Consider the following 19,917-nt stretch of genomic DNA (forward strand, 5'->3'; position numbering starts at 1 on the left):
TGTTAATTTATGGATTTCATTCTCCGGCTCTCTCCACTTCCTGGTTTTCCACTCTTTAGGTTTACATCATCCTTTTTTTTTGAATTGTATTTTATTATGTTATGTTAGTCACTACACAATACATCATTAGTTTTTGATGTAGTGATCCACGCTTCACTGTTTTCATATAACACCCAGTGCTCCATGCAGTACGTACCCTCCTTAATACCCATTACAGCCCTCCTTAATACCCATCACGGGGCTAACCCATCTCCACCCGCCCCTCTAAAACCCTCAGTTTGTTTCTCAGAGTCCATAGTCTCTCATGGTTCATCTCTCCCTCTGATTTCCGCCCCCTTCATTTTTCCCTTCCTTCTCCTAATGTCCTCCATGCTATTCCTTATGTTCCACAAATAAGTGAAACCATATGATAATTGACTTTCTCTGCTTGACTTATTTCACTTAGCATAATCTCCTCCAGTTCCACCCATGTTGATGCAGATGTTGGGTATTCATCCTTTCTGATGGCTGAGTACTATTATATTGTATATATATGGACCACATCTTCTTTATCTATTCATCTGTTGAAGGCTATCTCGGCTCTTTCCACAGTTTGGCTATTGCAGACCTTGCTGCTATGAACATTGGGGTGCATTGGCCCTTCTTTTCACTACATCTGTGTCTTTGGGGTAAATACCCAGTACTGCAATTGCTGGGTCATAGGGTAGCTCTATTTTTAATTTTCTGAGACACCTCCACACTGTTTTCCAAAGTGGCTGTACCAGCTTGCATTCCCACCAACAGTGTAAGAGGGTTCCCCTTTCTCCACAACCTCTCCAACATTTGTTGTTTCTTTCCCTGTCCATTTTGGCCATTCTAACTGGTGTAAGGTGGTATCTCAGTGTGGCTTTGATTTGAATTTCCTTGATGGCTAATGATGAACATTTTTTCATGTATCTGTTAGCCATTTGTATGTCTTCTTTGGAGGAGTGTCTGTTCATGTCTTCTGCCCATTTTTTGAACTGATTATTTGTTTTTTGGGTGTTGAGTTTGAGAAGTTCTTTATAGATCTTGGATACCAGCCCTTTATCTGTAGTGTCATTTGCAAATATCTTTTCCCATTCTGTGGGTTGCCTCTTTGTTTTGTTGACTGTTTCCTTTGCTGTGTAGAAGCTTTTTATCTTGATGAAGTCCCAAAAGTTCATTTTTGCTTTTGTTTCACTAGCTTTTGGAGATGTATCTTGAAAGAAGTTGCTGTGGCCGATGTCAAAGAGGTTTACATCATCCTTAATGCTACTCCCAGCTGTTCCACTGTAGTCTAAAATTTCCTTTAGTTGGACTGAATTGGGTTTCTGGCTCATTACTGAACTAATCACTGTTTCTAGGGTATAGAATATGCTGACTGACTTAGGTACATGTCACATGTCAACCCTCAAATTTAGTCAGGGGTGGACTCACCTCCCCTCAGTCATGTGGGCTGAGTGAGGAGAAAGTGTTTCCCTAAGTAAAATTAGGATGCTTTTTCAAATGTATGTTGGACTTGCATCAAAGAACATACACCCATTTCAATAATCTAATCCATCTCTTCCAATAAAAAATGAGATAGCTGCACAAAAATGTTATTGCTTAAATTCATACAGTTTCTTAAATGGTGCTATATACATAAGCTTGTGATACTATATTATAGACTGTAAAACTGACCAAGAATTTTTCATTTTTTGATTATATTAGAACATAGATAGAGCAAGGTATAATATGAAGACAAGATTCTTGTGCAGTTTATCACTCTGCTGCATTTTGGAACTAAAGATTAAACCCACCTGGATAGGTTCACTATTTGGCATAGTTATTTACTATATTTAAAAATTAGATAAAATCTTTTAATGGTTATAGAATCACTAAAAGTAATAACGCAAAAGGTAGTTTTTAAAAGAGATTTACTTAAAACTTTGCGGACACATTGTATAGTTAAGGGAACAGAACTGAACAAGAAAAATGTCATCATGTTAAATGGATACTGTAGGGTGTTTTCTGAAATAGATTTTTTTAAAGTGATTTTAATGAATTTTTATTCAGAGAGCATTTGATTTTTAAAAACATTGATTTTGATTTTGATTAACGAAAGAGTTTTTTTAATCGTGAAATTCCTAATCACATTCAGATTGTTACTTTCTTCTGCAAATTGCCCTCTTTTTACCAGCTTGTATTAAGAAGCGAAATAAGCTGAGGAACATGTAGTGCAAATAATGTGTTCTGGATTCTGCTAGTCTCTTAACAGATATTAAAATAGTGCATATCGCTTCCATCTGTTTTTAGACCCTGTGGATACTCTATTATGTATTTATTGTACTATTATCAAATTAACAATTGCACTCATTGCTTTAAATTTAGAAGTACTTTTTCTGAGTGTCTGGTTGAAGAGTAACATACTGAGCAGATTATTTGAACACCAACATACTTAAAAAAATAAGTTTATCCTACCTGTCCCAATTTTTTGGATGCCCTGGAGTTTCCTGCTCACCTACCCTCTGACCTCATTTTGATAACTTAATAATGGAAAAGGAATGGTACCAAATTGTATTGACCATCTCCAGATTAATGCTGATTGAAAAATATTAATTGAGATAAAGTTTTTATTATTTGTGCTTGTGTTGCTTTTATAGGGACTCCTTGGAAATAGGGGGCCTCCTGGACCACCTGGTCTCAAAGGACTTCAGGTATGGAAGAAATAAATATCCAGTCAGCAATTGTTTTAGTTCAAATTTTCCCTTTTTATTTTTTGTTTAAAGAAAAACATTGCTTTAGTGTGGACAATTTTTGCCATAGAGGATTTCAGGTTATCATTTTATATTGGCAGTTATGGAATGGGATTTGGGAATCATTTTCAGTGTTGTAAATTCATTAAGTAATTTATGTCAGTGACCTCCATGGAATATCTGAAGAATATGAGCTAGAATCTCACTCATATATACTAGAATATATATTTACTATTTGTATCTGTTTTATATTTGTGACCTAGTAAATTTTATTTTAATTGAATTGTGAATTGAGCAAAATGTTTGTTGATCAAATAAATAAAATAGAATACATGTTGCTAAATAGGTCTATGGATGCTATTCAGATATGGTAACATCAACTTTTTATTTAAAGGTGAAAAGTCAGTATGTTTTAGAAAATATGTCAATAAATGTAATAATTATTAATTTTTAATTTTCTTAGAGAATAATATATAAAAATTCTTTTTTTGATGTTTCTCTATTCTCTACCCACTCAAAAATTTTTTGATCCTTAGAAGAATGCACAAGATTTTGCATTTTTATGACATTATAACTGGTTTCACCGCAAGAATATTAGACCTATAAATTAGTCAAGAAGAAGCTCTAGATATTAACTCCATTCGGTAGGATCCAATATACCTTTGTATCTCTAAGGCTGAAAACAGAACTAAGACTCAAAACCATATTTATTGAATGAATGAAGTATTAAAATGTGCCAAGAGCAAACATGTCCTGTACCAATAACTTTTTAATATACCAAGGTATATTGATTTCCATCTATTAAGAACTTAATTGAGTTCCTCTCTGTATGGGAGAAATACTGAGCCCAAGAAAGTAAAGGTTATCCTTAATTTATGATTTCAGTGATTCTTAATCTTTGTCGTGGTTTTGATGTGCATTTTCCTGATGATTAGGGGTGCTGAGCATCTTTTCATATGTCTGTTGGCCATCTGTATGTTGTCTTTGGAAAATTGTCTATTCAGGTCCTCGTTTTTAATTGGATTATTTGGGCTTTTGGTGTTGAGTTGTATAAGTTCTTCATATGTTTTAGATATTAACCCCCTTCAGATATCCTGATTTTGTGATAGATATCCTAATCACTTTCACTCTTATTCATTCTAAACTTTCTATATATAACTTTTATCATCTACCAATTTAAAAACAGTCAAATAGTGCATGTCCCCTTTAGGGTAGATGTGGGGTTGTTACTCAGAATATTAAAATGTTATGGGATGGCACAGTAAAATACAAGAAAGTTGGGGAACCTGGGTGGATAGGTGGGTTAAGCATCTGACTTGGGCTCAAGTTATGATCTCAAGGTCCTGGGATCCAGCCCCACTTCCAACTCCCCACTCAGCAGGGAGTCTACTTCTCCCTCTGCCCCTCTGCCCATCCCCCCACTCTTGCTTGGTCTCTCTCTCTCTTTTTCTCTCTCTCTCAAATAAATAAAATCTTTTTTAAAAAAAACAAGAAAGTCACAGCATTATTTTCATCACATCTCAGTGAGTTTCAGATTTCAGAATAAATAGAATAAGGGTTTACCTTTTTAAATACTTATTTCAGGCCATGATATGTTCTGATTTTTTTTTTTTTTTTTAAGGGAGAAGAAGGACCAGTTGGACCCTTTGGAGTACTGGGGCCAAGAGTAGGTATCATATAAATACTTTTCAAAAAGTGCTTCTCTTAAAATAACTGTTATGTGAATGTCTTTTAATAGTACCAAATTTTAAGTTATAATAAAGGACAAAGACACTATAACCATACAGTCTATCCAAATAATATAGGCTTATAACTGGAATTTCCCAGCAATATTTTAAATGATATGCCTACTGCGTATTTGCTTGTTCCTTCAGTAGTTTTACGGTCTTAGTAATTTGTGCTAATTATAAAGTTTCTCAAAATGTAATAGAAAGCTAAATACCTTAGCCATTTTAGTGATATTCTGGGAATTTCTGTTTTCTAAGTGTGCCAGTAAAATTATGGAAACTAAGATGTATTCCCTGTCAACTTTTTCTTCAGATAATATTGTGTGGTAATATATGAATTACCTGTTTTCAAGTTCTGAAAATGAGTTATTTAAGAATTTGGGCATGCATGACCAAAGCTTACATTATTACGAAGTAATTAAAGTGTGTGTATCACATTTATTTTAAGAGGGACCATTAGACTCACATGAAATACATCCCATTCTTTTTTCTTGAGAATGTCATAACATGCAGATTCTTAAAACATTTTTACATTTAAGGAGACAGTAAATTTTTCTTTTGCACCTTTACCTCACTAGCACATATACTACCCTATCCCATTTAAAGAAAAAGAAGAATTTTTATTTCATTTTTTGTGAGGTGAGTTATATAACAGGAAGACTATTGTTATTTGAGCCCAGTATAATTGATCTCATTTAAAATTTACTTCTCTAGAAAACAGGAGAACCGCGTTTGCCTCTTATCAATTCAGCCTTAATATGTATTACTATTTTTGCTACTATTGGTTGAAGATCAATTTAAGCCTAGTATTTCTCTAAGTATGTCACATAACTCATCTCTAATCCTGCAAACAGCCCTGCAGGATATTGTCCACATTTTAAAAATATTAAAATAAGGCCTTACTCTTACGTGCTCAAGTGTAACATGCTCAAGATAAACCAAATATGGCAGAACTTAAACAGGACCAGAAGTAATGACTCCAGCACTGATGCCCTGAATTTCTTGACTTCAGAGAGATTTTAAATGTGCTGATACAGATTCCAGTGAGATTCCTTTCATAATGTAGATATGATGTATAACTATTTCTTAATATACTGTAATGCTTGAGTATTACATTATTAGAGATGAAAGAAATATTCTCACTAAGGCTTTTTCCAAAACAATGTGAATAAAGTGTATCATTTTAAAACTTTTTTGTAAATATCATAGACAAATCTAGTAATTTAGACTCTTAATTACATTTCTCTTCCTATCTCTGTTTAGAGAGCAATTGATATTTCACAATAATAGGATGATTTTTTATTCTTTGCTTTTCTTTGTGCTCGGTAGAAAACCACTAGACAATTCCAAGCAAGGCGGAGGTAAAAATTAGAGCAACTTTTTTGATCGAAGTCCTAAATATAATTTTTAAGTTGCTAAAGTTTTTACATGTAGTCAAAATACAATGAAAGCTGGAGGATTGTTTTGTTTTGTTTTAAGAAAGAAAAAATAAGAGTATTTGTTAATGGATAGGAATAATAAAATCCAAATCTATAATACCTGATAGGTATTATAAATTAGTATTCTGTTTAGCAATTGCCCCCCACATGTTTTTTACTCTTAGATTTGAATTTGTCACACACATTGATTGTGGCATAATGATCTCCTTAATCAAATTTTGTATAATCAGGTATCAGTTGTTTGATACTAGAAACCACATACTATGGATTGATTTACCAATATCTGGGATTTTGACTTCCTCTTCTTCAGTGGTCTTATTCTCTACTCTCTTTAGGCACTACCTGCTGTAGTCATAACCTTTACGTTGTCATTACCAATAATAGCACCTCCTTATTTTCAGTTTCAAACTTCTCACTCCCCAACCCATAATCTCCTTTCTTTCTAGTTCATTCTCTCGTGTAACCAATCCAACAGTCCCAATAGGAAATTTAAGCTAGTGATCCTATTGCCTTTCCATTATTCCTGTTTTCCTCAGAGACCTCACATCCCTCCTCATGCTTAAAGCACTAAATTATCCCCTTGATTGCATTCTGAAGTTTATTCCCATAGTCATTTACTTTTTTTTTTAAAGATTTTATTTATTTTCATTTGAGAGAGAAAGAGAGCACGCACACAAGGTTGGGAGGGGCAGAGGGAAAAGCAGACTCCCTGCTGAGCAGGGAGCCTGATGCAGGGTTCCATCCCAGGACCTGAGATCATGACCTGAGCTGAAGGCAGATGCTTAACCCCCCAGCCCCCACCCCCTCTCATTTACTTTTAATTTTCTAATTATTATTTTACACTTTCTCTCTTCTCAACTACATTCATTTCTCTCTAATTTTCATTCTTAGCCCATTACTTTGCATCCTAGTTCCCTGAGAAGATTGAAGTATTCAGAGAACTTCAACAAGTTTCTACTATTGCTTCTATCTTCTCTTTATCTATACCATTTACTTGGCCTTCCCTCCTGTTATTGTGGATGAAGAGGCCATTTTTCTAGCTAAGGTCAAATCTTCTACTTGTTTACTAAATATCTTACCCTTTGGCCTACTGAAGAACATTGACCCAGCTATTTCCCACTTTCACCTGCATCTTAATTTCGTTCTCGCTAATGGATCAATCCTATCAGCAAAGAAAGATGCTATTAGTTCTTCCAGCTTGAAAACCATAAAACAAAACATACTGATCCCAGGTTTTCTTCCAGGTGTTACCTTTTTCTTCTTACCTTTTCAGTAAAAAATTTTCAGAAGTATTGTCTATACGTGCTCTTTACAGTTTTTCTCCTCACCCTATCTGCTGAAACCATTCTTGTCCCCACCACTCCAAAACAAATGATCCTATGAAGGTCATCAGTGACTTCCATGTTGCTGAATTCAATGGTCACTTGACAAGATCACACCCTCCTCCTGGAAGCACTTTCTTCACTTACATGATTTTCTTCCTAACTCTCTGGCAGGAAATGTGCATATTTTCCTCATTTCTTCAAATTCCAAAATTTTGTAAATCCACAAAACCCAGGGCTTGGTTTGTGGACTTGGTCTCTTTTCTATTTACACTCACTTCTAGATGAGGTGGTCCAGTCTTAGGGCTTTAAGTACAATCAGAATGCTGGTGATTGCCCAAATCATATGTTCAGATCAGAATTTTCTACCCTCTGAATCTCTGGACATGTAAAACTACCACAAGATCTCTCTACTTTAAATATCTAACAAGACTATCAAACTACAGTGTCCACAACTGAGCTCTCAATTTACCTTCCAAACCTTTCTTCTTAGAGTCTTCCTCATTTCATTTAGTCTCTTACTCAGATTAAAATCTTGAGTTTATTCTTGATTCTTCTCTTTCTCTCACATTTTACACTTGACCTGTCAGCAAATCCTGTAAGCTCTACCTTCAAATTATATACACAATTTTACTCACAACCTCCTCTGTTACCACCCTGGTCTATGCCACTGTCATCTTTCACTTGGATTATTTCAGTCCTCTTTGGACTGCCTGCTTCCACCCTTGCACCAAAGTGATCCTTTTAAAACATAGATAATGACACTACTTTTCTCAAAGCTTTTCTTTTTTTTTTTTTTTTTTTTTTTAAAGATTTATTTATTTATTTGAGAGAACGAGAATGAGAGAGAGAAAGAGTACATGAGAGGGGGGAGGGTTAGAGGGAGAAGCAGACTCCCTGCTGAGCAGGGAGCCCGATGCGGGACTCGATCCAGGGACTCCAGGATCATGACCTGAGCCGAAGGCAGTTGCTTAACCAACTGAGCCACCCAGGCGCCCCTTTCTCAAAGCTTTTCTAAGTCTTCCTGCTTCATTCAGAGTAAAAAGCAAAGCCCTAACTGTAACCCTCCAGGCCCTACATGACCTGGCTTCTCATTCCCCATTCCTTTCTTTGACCTCATCTTCTTACTAATCTCCTTTCTTACTCTGCACCAGCTTTATTGACTCTTCATGGTTTCTTCAACACACCAGTCACATTCTTGGCTCAGGGCCTTTGCACATGCTCTTTTCCTCTGCTTGGAATATTCTCCCTTCAGATAGTCATATAACTTGTCCCTTGTGAGTCTTTACTCAGCTGCCATCTTCTCAGTGAGGTCTTCCTTGTCAAGCTTGTCATAAATTTGAACAAAACTCCCACAACAGTTTATATCCCCCTTCCTTGCTTAACTCTATGTCATTCACATTTACCACTACCTAACATACTATATATTTTACTTATTTTATTAAATGGTATCATCCTCATTAGAATGTAAGCTCTATGAAGGCAGGTAGGCTTAGTGCATTCCTCAATCCCCAACCCCTAGAACTGTGCAGGGCGCATAGTAGACAGTTAAAGACCGCAGAATGAATACTAATGGGTATGCTAAAATACATTTATCAAGTGATTTTGAAGGGTTTCATCTCATAGAATGGTCTGAATTTCATAAATGTTTGGAAGTTTCCAAAAATGAAAATGATTAAACGTATCTCTTTTTTTCTGTTCTCTTCTAGGGAAAACCAGGTCAAAAGGGTTTTGCAGGTGAACCAGGACCAGAAGGCTTAAAGGTAAAGTAGCTGACTTATTAGGAGTTATAAAGTATAGTTTTCAGAAAGATAAAATTATTACTTTCATAAAAATATAAAATGAACACCTAAGATTTTATTCAACTTATTAATAAGGGAACCAGTGATATGTTAAAACTGGCTCAAATAGCATTTGAAAAGTTATATATCTTTATATCTAGATCTATATCTAGAGATCTGTGTCTATAAATATCTATAACTGTGACTGTGTTTATGTCTATATCTTTATTTGGATAGATATGCAGTTTAATAAATTGTTAAATTTGTGGTGAGATATAGGAGAATAAACCACAATTTTGGGGGCTGTCCATTTCACTGGACAGAAATCTACAAATTAATATAAGTTCACTAAATATATATATATTATCTATTTGTTATATATATATATATATACATATCTACGCATATATGTATATATATATCTTCATCAAGTCTGGGTCTTTTAAGCAATTGTATAGTGATTCTAAGGACATTCCCTAAAAATCACTAGGTGGCCTTCACCACTTTATGTAATTTAAAGAATGTGGCACCTAATTTTTTGCCTTGTTTCCAAGTTTTGTGTGACTTTTTAACACCAACAAATATAAGGTAATGCACTGGTTTTATATGTGCAACACTAAGGTCTAAAGGAAACTAACTTATAAGAATTGGTGATTTATACAAATTTAAAACTTAAGGAAAAATCAAAAAACTTTATAGCATTATAGCTAAATTTCTTAAAGTTAGAAGTTATATTAAGCTATTTTTGTGATACTAGAATCTAAGAAAAAGATGAACAATATTTTTTGAGGTCAATTAATAAAATGAGCTAAAATATTTTCTAATGTGTCAGCCTGTCTCTCTGTACACAAAAGTTATACACAAAAATGGAAACACAATATTTATAAACAGAAAGCCTAATTCTCCTTGACTGACTTTAATCGCGGTACTCCCAGATTGCTCTAAAAAAATCCACCTGTGAGCTACCATCTAGTCAAACAGGCAAGAAACTGAATCTTAGTCATAGTGACATCCTGTCCCCTTACTGGAATCACCTTAGCATTTAGGTGGCTCATTGTAACCCAGGAGATGAATGAGTTCTTTCATGTTTAGCTCCTTGTATTTGTCCCTGGAATTTTAGTCTTGGTGTGTCATATAGCTATTCACTAGAACCTGGCATTCCCTTTGGGGAATCTGGCATTCCTGGTGGGAGCACTTGGGAGTTGATTAAGGGTCACATCACCTTTTACAGAACCCTAGGATCCCTGTTCTCTTCCTAGACCTGGGGAACTATTCCTCTCTCTCTTGTTGCCCTCAAAGACCAACTTAACCTCCTACCTTCAGGCTCTCTGAAAACTGAAGCAGGAATGCAGGTAATCTGCAAGCAACTTCTGCTTTCTGCCTGTTAACACAAACCTCCCCTAAGACTACGAAGGATGAAACAGTCCATCTCCCTTGGAGTTTGAAAGGGGTATTGGGTAAGGAGGGGGAAATACAAGAAAATAAATAATCTCTATATTATTCTGCCACAAATTTTCTAAAGAAGCTATCTAGTCAGTCAAAAGCTAGGATTTACAAACTACTACAATGCTTCATTCTTTACTGTACATCTAAGTGCATACAGGAATTGAAACGAAAATTTGTATAGTCTTTCAAATTGATTACTCATATGAATATTAGGTTTCAGTGCTTAAAATCAGCACTATCCAGCAGAGTATATAATATGAATCACAGATGTGAGTCACAGTAAAAAAAAAACGAAAAGAGACAAAGGAGATTAATTTTAGTAATATATTTTATTTAACCCAAAATAGGAAAATATTATCATTTCAACATGTGATCAATATTAGAATTATTAATGAGATATTTTATATTCTTTTTTGCTACAAAGTCTTTGAAATTTAGTGTGGATTTTATACTTACATCACATTTCAGTTCACACCAGCCAATTTCAAATGCTCAGTAGCTCTCTATATGTTATCAGTGGCTGCAATATTGTTCAGTGCAGCTTAACATTTTACTATTCTACCCTGCAATATAATTACTAATTCTTAAATAGCAACTGATGGTTTGATTTCCTATTTCTATGAATAAAACAAATATTCTTGTCATATTAACTCTACATGGTACCCTGAACTTAATCTTCTACCTTTCACTAATTTATGCCTTTGTTTGGCCTTCACTAATGCCATTCCTCAACATCAAAAATGGACCTTTCTCATCACCAGGGACATATCACCTATTCTTCAGAGTCCAACTCAAATATATTTTCATAATCCATTACTCAAAATCATTGATGTTTGGATTTTCAAAAGGTAATATGGTGAATATACTACATTTTACTTAAACACCACCAGCAGGCCATGGGACAGCACACCATAATTAGAAACATTAATATTTCTGTGGTGCAATATAATAAGGGTGTTCAGATTAATTAAAATAAACAAGACTATAAATAGCCTCACTCAGGTCAGATAAAGCATTGCTGTCAAATAAATTCAGGTTAGGTCAAGTTTGCTACCAAACAAGTTTTGAAAAACTGAGTTTTCAGAGCATTATGGACTACAGACTATGGTTAAGGTTATGAGCATACATTACTTCCCCAGTGAAGCCAACTCTAGCTGAACCAGCCCACAGTATGCATGCTCCTCTGAACTCCTTACCTCTTAACTGCGGCAGGTATTCTGCTCTGCTCAGCATTGTGAGATCTTTTCTCCTGAAACAAATAGAGCATTCCTGTGGGCAAAGGCTTTATTTTATTTTTATTCTTCTTAATACCTTCCATGGCACCTACCACTCTGACTTTTACAGAGTACACTTTAATAAATATTTCGTTTTAAAAATTCTATTTGCAAAATTGTTTTAAAAGTGACTAAAAGTCATAAATAGAAGAATGTAACTTAAGAAAATAGTAGAAAGACTATGTTCCACAGAAATACTATAACAGAGTTTTGAATAAGGTTTTCTTTGCTTTTTTAAGAATTTGACTAATTACATTAAATGAAAATGGAAGGAATGTCATGAGTGATCTTGTTTGAAAAATAATCATTTTTACATCTTTATATTATTTATTAACAGGGCGAAGTAGGAGATCAAGGAAACATTGGAAAGATTGGTGAAACAGTAAGCTTATTTTATGCTCTCTCATTTTTACTGTCATCTGTAAGCATGTTTAGGAGTCATGTTAACCATCATCTGTGCTTAATAAAATTCAGAATAAAAAATTCTTAGCTCCGGGCGCCTGGGTGGCTCAGTCGTTAAGCGGCTGCCTTCGGCTCAGGTCATGATCGCAGAGTCCTGGGATCGAGTCCCACATCGGGCTCCCTGCTCAGTGGGAAGCCTGCTTCTCCCTCTCCCACTCCCCCTGCTTGTGTTCCTGCTCTCGCTGTCTCTCTCTGTCAAATAAATAAATAAAATCTTTTAAAAAAAAAAATTCTTAGCTCCTACAAATTTAAAGTCACTTGTGACGTAACAGATAAAACCTACTCTACAAGAGAAATGAGGGAAAATAGAGTTACTGATATTTTTCTCCAATATAAATTATATTTATAATACGAGGAGCATTCTTATTTTTAATATTTGGTCTTTAATTTTAGTTCTGATCATTTCAATCTAAATTTGACCTTAACATTTTTCATTATTAAAAAGCTATAACTTACCAAGCCATAAAATAGTAAGCTATTAAGTCTGAAAATATTTTTCTTTAGATTTGGAAGATTAAGCTAAGAGGTAAAGTATTGGAAAGCATATTGTAATTTCTTTCCTCAAAAAAAGTTTGATTTGTTTAAATTTACATTTCTGTAGTAGTAGGAGGCTTTGTGTTGTATTTGAATCATACATATTAGAAATAATTTTATTATCTGTACTGGGGAAAGCCAACTAAAATATTTTCTAACAAATGAACACATATAACATCTATAAAGTAGTAAATTACATTGATGCAAGGCAAGTGAATTTATTTACAAAGTGTGCTGGGTTTTATCACAAAACAAGTGGTACCATTTAATAGTTAAATGAGCAAATTCTTTTCCTTCTAACCTATCTTATGACTTAAATAAAAATAAACTTTTCTAAAAAATTGTTTTGCAATATCAAGTAATCAACAATTATATTTCCTGGTCTTGTGATAAAACAGCAATACATTTCTGATACTCTTATTTTTTGTCATTAATTCTTAATAAAAATAAGGAGAGAATCCCTTTAGTCTTAAAAGATCATTGCCATACCAATTAATCCTTAATCACTAGAAAGAGAATTTTTTGTTCTTGTTTTTACTGAGAAGGTAATTCCAGTGGAACATTTACATCAATAAGATTATTCAAGAGTTCTTCTCAAATATAATTGTAACTCATATTTCTCCAAGGTCACTCAAAGAAATTAAATTCTACCATTTCTGAGTGACAAATTGTTAAGAAATATATATAAACTAGAATTAATAGCCAAAGTTAAAAATACCAATCTTTTTTTTTTTTTAAGATTTATTTATTTATTTATTTGAATGAGAGTGAGCGAGGCATGAGCTGGAGGGGCAGAAAAAAAGGGAGAGCGAATCTGAAGCTGACTTAGTGTTGAGCCCAGAGCCAGATGTGGGGCTTGATCTCACAACCCTGAGATCATGACCTAAGCAGAAACCAAGAGTCGGACACTTAACCGACTGTGCCACCCAGGCACCCCAAGAGCATCTTTTCTTAATATAACATCGTATATTAAACTTCTAAGTGTTATTACTTATTAGTAGTGTTGGACTAGTTCCACACAGTATAAGAACCCAGTGCCAGTTCTCTCTAAAGTGGAAATGGACTGTCTTGGCAGAGACTGGATTCCTATTATTAGAGGGAAATTAACATTTATTGAGCATTTGCTATATGCCAAGCATAATACAAAGTGATGTTTAATATTGTGGCTTTGCATTTAATTCTCAAACAATTTTAAAAGACACATTTTGTTATTCCAGTTTTTGAAATGAGGAAACTGAAGCACAGTAAGTAACCTGTTCAAAGTTACATAGCTAATAAATCACAGAACTGAGATTTAAACCTAGAGATCCAAACTCAAAATCTAAATCTCAAAATCCAAAACATATACCCCAGCTTTATTGAGGTATAACTGACAAAGTTATAAGATATTTAAAGTGTATGTGATGATTTAAGGATCGCCCCATCATCAAGTCATTTAATATAGCTGAGGCTATTTACTTGTTAGCTAACAGCCACTTGGACTACAAGTTGTAGAGAGACTTCAAACATCAAATATATTATCAAACAAGAGGGCCTTTTCATCTTTGAGGTTCTATCTTTGTCATTAAGGATGGGAGATAGACTTAAAAAGAAAAAACTTCAGTGACTATATTGAGTTAATTAAAATATATAAAATGCCTAAAGAACATTTTATTTTGGCTCTTGGTAATCTCCAGCTTTTATTTTATCTTATTGATTTTAAAATCTTAGAAATATAGTTCATCTAATCCAGAGTTTTGTTAACAAAACTCATAAGAGATATGGGAAGATATGATTGCACTTCCTGACATCAGTCTTGTAATTTGGGGATATCTAAGGTTAGTTGTAATTGCATAGCTAGTTTTTACTTTTCCCAATCTTTTTGTACAGTCTTTTAATTACCTTTAACTGGACCTCCTCCAGTTTTGTTTCTTTCTAGATCTATACAAATTAGAACCCAGTTTGTGATACAGCATGCCAAGCTCAGTAGCCCCACCTATATTTCATGTCTATATACTTCTTACATTCATTTACTGTAGGCAAATAATTAATTTCTATAAATGTACCCTAAAAAGTCTGTAATTCCAAAAGATGCCCCTCATCCTCTTCACTCTAGCATACTATTTTTTTATGAATCTGGAATTATCCCACCTTAATTGCCAGTCCTCTTTGTCTTTAACTTTCTAGGCTAAAAGTATTTGAAGAGGTATAAAAGAGAAAAGAATCTAGTTTTTTAGTATTGATCAAGAGAATTAGGACCAGTAGATACACATTATAAGGGGACAGCTTTCTTTGCAGGCAAAAATATTTTAATAGAGTTTCTAACATTCAGACTCTCCCATGGAGTGATTCAACACTTCATTCTTAGAATATTGGATGACTTTCTTCAATCATTTATTCAGCAGATATTTATATTTATATTCATATTATCCTTGCCTTCATGAAATTTATAGTCTGTTGGAGGTTTGACAGATTTTAAATAAATACCTGCATAAAGAATACATAATTATAAACTATGATACATTCTATAGAGGAAAAGTTTAAGGGACTGTGACAGAGGTGCCAAATTTAGATCAGAAAATGAGAGGTCTGTTTTGAGGAAATGACATACGAGTTGTAACCATAAAGCATGGTATGATCTAGCTAGGGAAGAGTGGGGAGAAAGAACATTCCTGGAATATGCAATATAACAGATTTCCACCTTTGGTCTTATTTTGCTTTAGAGAAATTACTTAATTTCTCTAAATATTTGTTTTCTCAACAGTAAAATGATAAAAATAATAACTACTTCATAGAGTTTCTTGTGAGGATTAAACATGGTAATGCACTCAAAGCACTTAGCACAGAGCCATTCACATAATAAAAACTTGAGAAATTTAAGCTGTAATGGTGGTGGTGGTGGTTATTTTTATATGGAAAAGCATTTGGCTGTTCTAGGAACTGAAAGAAAGCCAGTGTGGATAGACCTTGGTGAGCCAAAGGAAAAGTAAAGTGAGGGGTACTAGTAAAGGAGGGAGGAGCCAAATCTTTTGGGGCCATGTTTTTACTTTGGACGTGATCCTGAAGTAGATGGAAAATCATTGAAGTATTCTATGTAAGCCAATGACAAGATTTAATTTGTGTTTCACAATCATGCTGGTGGCAATGGATTGGGAAGTTGGAACATGGTTGTGAGGAGCAGAGTAGAAGAGGGTGACCAGTTAGAATGCTATTGCAGTAGCCTCAATGAGAAAGAAAGATGACTTGAGCCAGGGTGATGGCAGTGGATAGAAGAGAAGTGTATGCATATGAGATATATTGGAGGTGATAATTTGAACATAGGCTGCAAAAAAGGGAAGCATTCTAGTCAGTCCCCAGAATATAATAGGCCTTTGATAACTTAAACTATTTATGACTTATCAGGAATATGCTGATTCCTATCAGGAATATGCTGGACTCTTTTCTAAGAATTTAAATGTTTCTAGTCTTCCTCTCACCTGCCAATTTGGCTTCTTTTCTCTGGCTTGCCTCCAGTTTCATTATGTATTCCTGCCATTATAGCAAACAGAACTAGACTAAATATTTTAGAGGCACCGGCCCCACAGCCTTCTTCATGAAGGGGATAATAACCTCTATTTCCTTTATTGCAGAGATACTCAAAATCATGTAGGCTTTTTCCGGTAGCAAAAAAACTGGGATGTCTTTGGAAAATGATTGACAGTGACCCCCAGGATTCTTTTCTGGTTTGTTATTTTGAATATAAAATTTGGAATTTTTTTTCATAAAGTGACTACATTAAGTTTTCTGTCCACTTGAAGGGATTGTTAAAAGTGTCCTATACTCTGGCCATATTGATTTACCTCTTAAAATATAACTCAACTACTTGATTTTACATCATTTATTCCTTATCAATTTAGCAAAATTTCATAAGCAATCTACTGTGTCCTCTCTATTTTTCTGCCTGCCCTCTGGTGTGCTAGTGTATAGTAAAAGACTGATGAGCAGAAAGGAAGAGGAAGAGGAAAGGCCATGGATAATCCTCAAAATCAGGTATTCCACTTCTCATTACAAAACCTTTAGAATCATAGAGCTTCTGATGGCTGATTCTGAGTTGGTTTATAACCAATTCCTTCAAGACCAAATAGAGGTGGCGTCAGAGGAGAAAACGAAAGGAAGGAAATCTATTTATTGAAGAACTATTATCTCATTTAATCTTGAAATGACCCTAGTAAGATAAAAACTTTTTGATATTCTGGAAGTGAGGAAATTGAAATTTATTGAAGTTATGTGATGTGTTCAAATTCATACAGTTAGTAAGCAGTGGATCTGGGTTTCATATCTGGATTTTCTACTTCCTGTTCCAAGGTTCTTTTAGCTACATCAAAAATCAGTTATCCTGTCTTTATTTATTTATTTTTATCAATTGGCCTATTACCTTGTTCTCTCTTTTTATATTTTACTTTATTCATTTTTTATTTTAATTCCTGTGCTGTTAACAAACAGTGTTATATTAGTTTCAGGTGTACAATATAGTGATTCAACAGTTTCATGTATTACTCAGCGCTCATCAAGATAAGTACTCCTAATCCCCTTCACTTATTTCACCCATCTCACACTGACCTCCCCTCTGGTAGCCATCTGATTGTTCTCTATAGTTGAGTCTGTCTTTGGTTTGTCTCTCTTTTTTTTTCCCTTTGTTCATTTTTTTTTTCTTAAGTTGCACATATGAATGAAGTCATATGGTATTTGTCTTTCTCTGACTGACTTATTTCACTTAGCATAATACTCTCTAACTCCATCCATGTTGTTGCAAATGGCAAGATTTCATTCTTTTTTATGGCTGAGTAATATTCCATTGTGTGCATGCGTGTGTGTGTGTGTGTGTGTGTATTTATATCTATTGATAGACATGTGGGTGGCTTCCATAATTTGGTCATTCTAGTTAGTGCTGCAGTAAACATAGGGTGCATATATCCTTTCGAGTTAGTGTTTTTGTATTCTTTGGATAAATACTCAGTAGTGTGATTACTGGATTGTAGGGTAGTTCTATTTTTAATTTTTTGAGGAAACTCCATACTGTCTTCCACAGTAGCTGCATTAATTTGCAAACTCACCAACAGTGCGTCAAGTTTCCTTCCTCTCCACATCCTCACCAACACTTGTTGTTTCTTGTGTTTTTGATTTTAACCATTCTGACAGGTGTGAGGTAATATCTCATTCTAGTTTTGATTTGCATTTTCCTGATGATGAGTGCTATTGAGCATCTTTTCATCTGTCTGTTGGCCATCTGTATGTCTTCTTTCGAGAAATGTCTTTTTTTAAATTTATTTATTTGACAGAGAGATAGCGAGAGCAGGAACACAAGCAGGGGGAATGAGAGAGGGAGAAGCAGGCCTCCCACTGAGCAGGGAGCCCGATGCGGGGCTCGATCTCGGGACCCTGGGATCACGACCTGAGTTGAAGGCAGACACTTAACAGCTGGGCCACCCAGGCGCCCCTCGAGAAATATCTGTTCATATCTTCTGCCCATTTTTAAATTGGATTATTTACTTTTTTGGTGTTGAGTTATATAAGTTAATTATATATTTTTGGATACTAAGCCTTTATCAGATATGCCATTTGCAAATATCTTCTCCCATTCAGTAGGTTGTTGTTTAGATTTGTTGGTTGTTTCCTTTGCGGTGCAGAAGCTTTTTATGTTGATGGAGCCTCAATAGTTTATTTTTGCTGTTGTTACTCTTGCCTCAGGAGACATATCTAGAAAAAGTTGCTACCACTGATATCACAGAAATTACTGCCTGTATTCTCCTCTAAGATTTTTATGGTTTCAGGCCACACATTTAGGTCTTTAGTCCATTTTGAGTTTGTTTTTGTGTATGGTTTAAGAAAAGTGGTCCAGTTTCATTCTTTTGCATGTAGCTGTCCAGTTTTCTCAATATCATTTGTTGAAGAGACTGTCTTTTTCATGTTGCAGGTTCTTGCCTCCTTTGTCAAAGATTAATTGACTACATAATTATAGGTTTATTTCTGGGTTTTCTATTCTGTCCTATTGTTCTGATCTTCATGTCTGTTATTGTGCTAGTACCATGCTGTTTTGATTACTACAGATTTGTAATATAACTTGAAGTCCAGAATTGTGATATCTCCAGTTCTGTTTTTCTATCTCAAGACTGCTTTGGCTTTTTGGGGTCTTTTGTGGATCCATTACAAATTTTAGGATTGTTTGTTTTAGTTCTGTGAAAAATACTGTTGGTGTTTTTACCAAAACTGATAAAAGTGTTTTTTCCGTATTTACTGAAATGATCATATGCTTCTTCTCCTTTCTCTTGTTGATGTGATGTATCACGTTGATTGATTTGTGAATATTGAACCACCCTTGCATCCTGGGAATAAATCCCACTTGATAGTGGTGAATGATGTTTTTAATGTATTGTTGGGTTCAGTTTGCCTAAGATTTTGGTGAGGATTTTTGCATCTCTGTTCATCAGAGATATTGGCCTATCGTTCTATTTTTTGGTAGTGTCTTTATCTGGTTTTGGTATCAGGGTAATGCTGGTCTCATAAATGAATTTGAAGTTTTTCTTCAAAGAATAGATCTTTGAAAAGGATAGATCTTTGGAAAAGTTTGAGAATAGGTATTAACTTTTCTTTATTTTTTTTATTATGTTATGTTAATCACCATACATTACATCATTAGTTTTTGATGTAGTGTTCCATGATTCATTGTTTGTGTATAACACCCAGTGCTCCATGCAGTACATGACCTCTTTAATACCCATCACCAGGCTAACCCATCCACCCATCCCCCTCCCCTCTAGAACCCTTAACTTTTCTTTAAATGTTTAATGGAATTCATCTGTGAAGTCATCTGGTCCTGGACTTCTGTTTGTTGGGAGTTTTTTGATTACTACATCAGTCTGTTCAAATTTACTATTTCTGCTTCAGTTTTGGTAGGTTATATGTTTCTATGAATTTTTCCATTTCTTCTAGGTTGTCCAATTTGTTGGCATATAATTTTTCATAATATTCTGTTACAATCCTTTTTTTTTGTTGTTTATTGTTTTTTTTATTATGTTATGTTAATCACCATACATTACATCATTAGTTTTTGATGTAGTGTTCCATGATTCATTGTTTGCGTATCATGAGGGACTATGGACTCTGAGAAAAAAACTGAGGGTTCTAGAGGGGAGGGGGGTGGGGGGATGGGTTAGCCTGGTGATGGGTATTAAAGAGGGT

At 34.6% G+C, this 19,917-nt stretch overlaps 1 protein-coding gene across 1 annotated transcript in view; it reads left to right on the forward strand.

Annotated features, from left to right (window-relative positions):
* The window catches only part of COL24A1 (collagen type XXIV alpha 1 chain), a 237,673-nt gene that overhangs the window by 26,520 nt on the left and 191,236 nt on the right, over positions 1-19,917 (forward strand). Inside the window, exons 3-5 of the mRNA XM_078071776.1 lie at positions 2,643-2,696; positions 8,933-8,986; positions 12,062-12,106. Coding sequence (XP_077927902.1) covers positions 2,643-2,696; positions 8,933-8,986; positions 12,062-12,106 — 153 coding nt within the window. The remainder of the gene's footprint in view (positions 1-2,642; positions 2,697-8,932; positions 8,987-12,061; positions 12,107-19,917) is intronic.

The sequence above is a fragment of the Halichoerus grypus genome, chromosome 5 (assembly GCF_964656455.1).
Source record: "Halichoerus grypus chromosome 5, mHalGry1.hap1.1, whole genome shotgun sequence".
In the NCBI taxonomy this organism is placed as follows: domain Eukaryota; kingdom Metazoa; phylum Chordata; class Mammalia; order Carnivora; family Phocidae; genus Halichoerus; species Halichoerus grypus.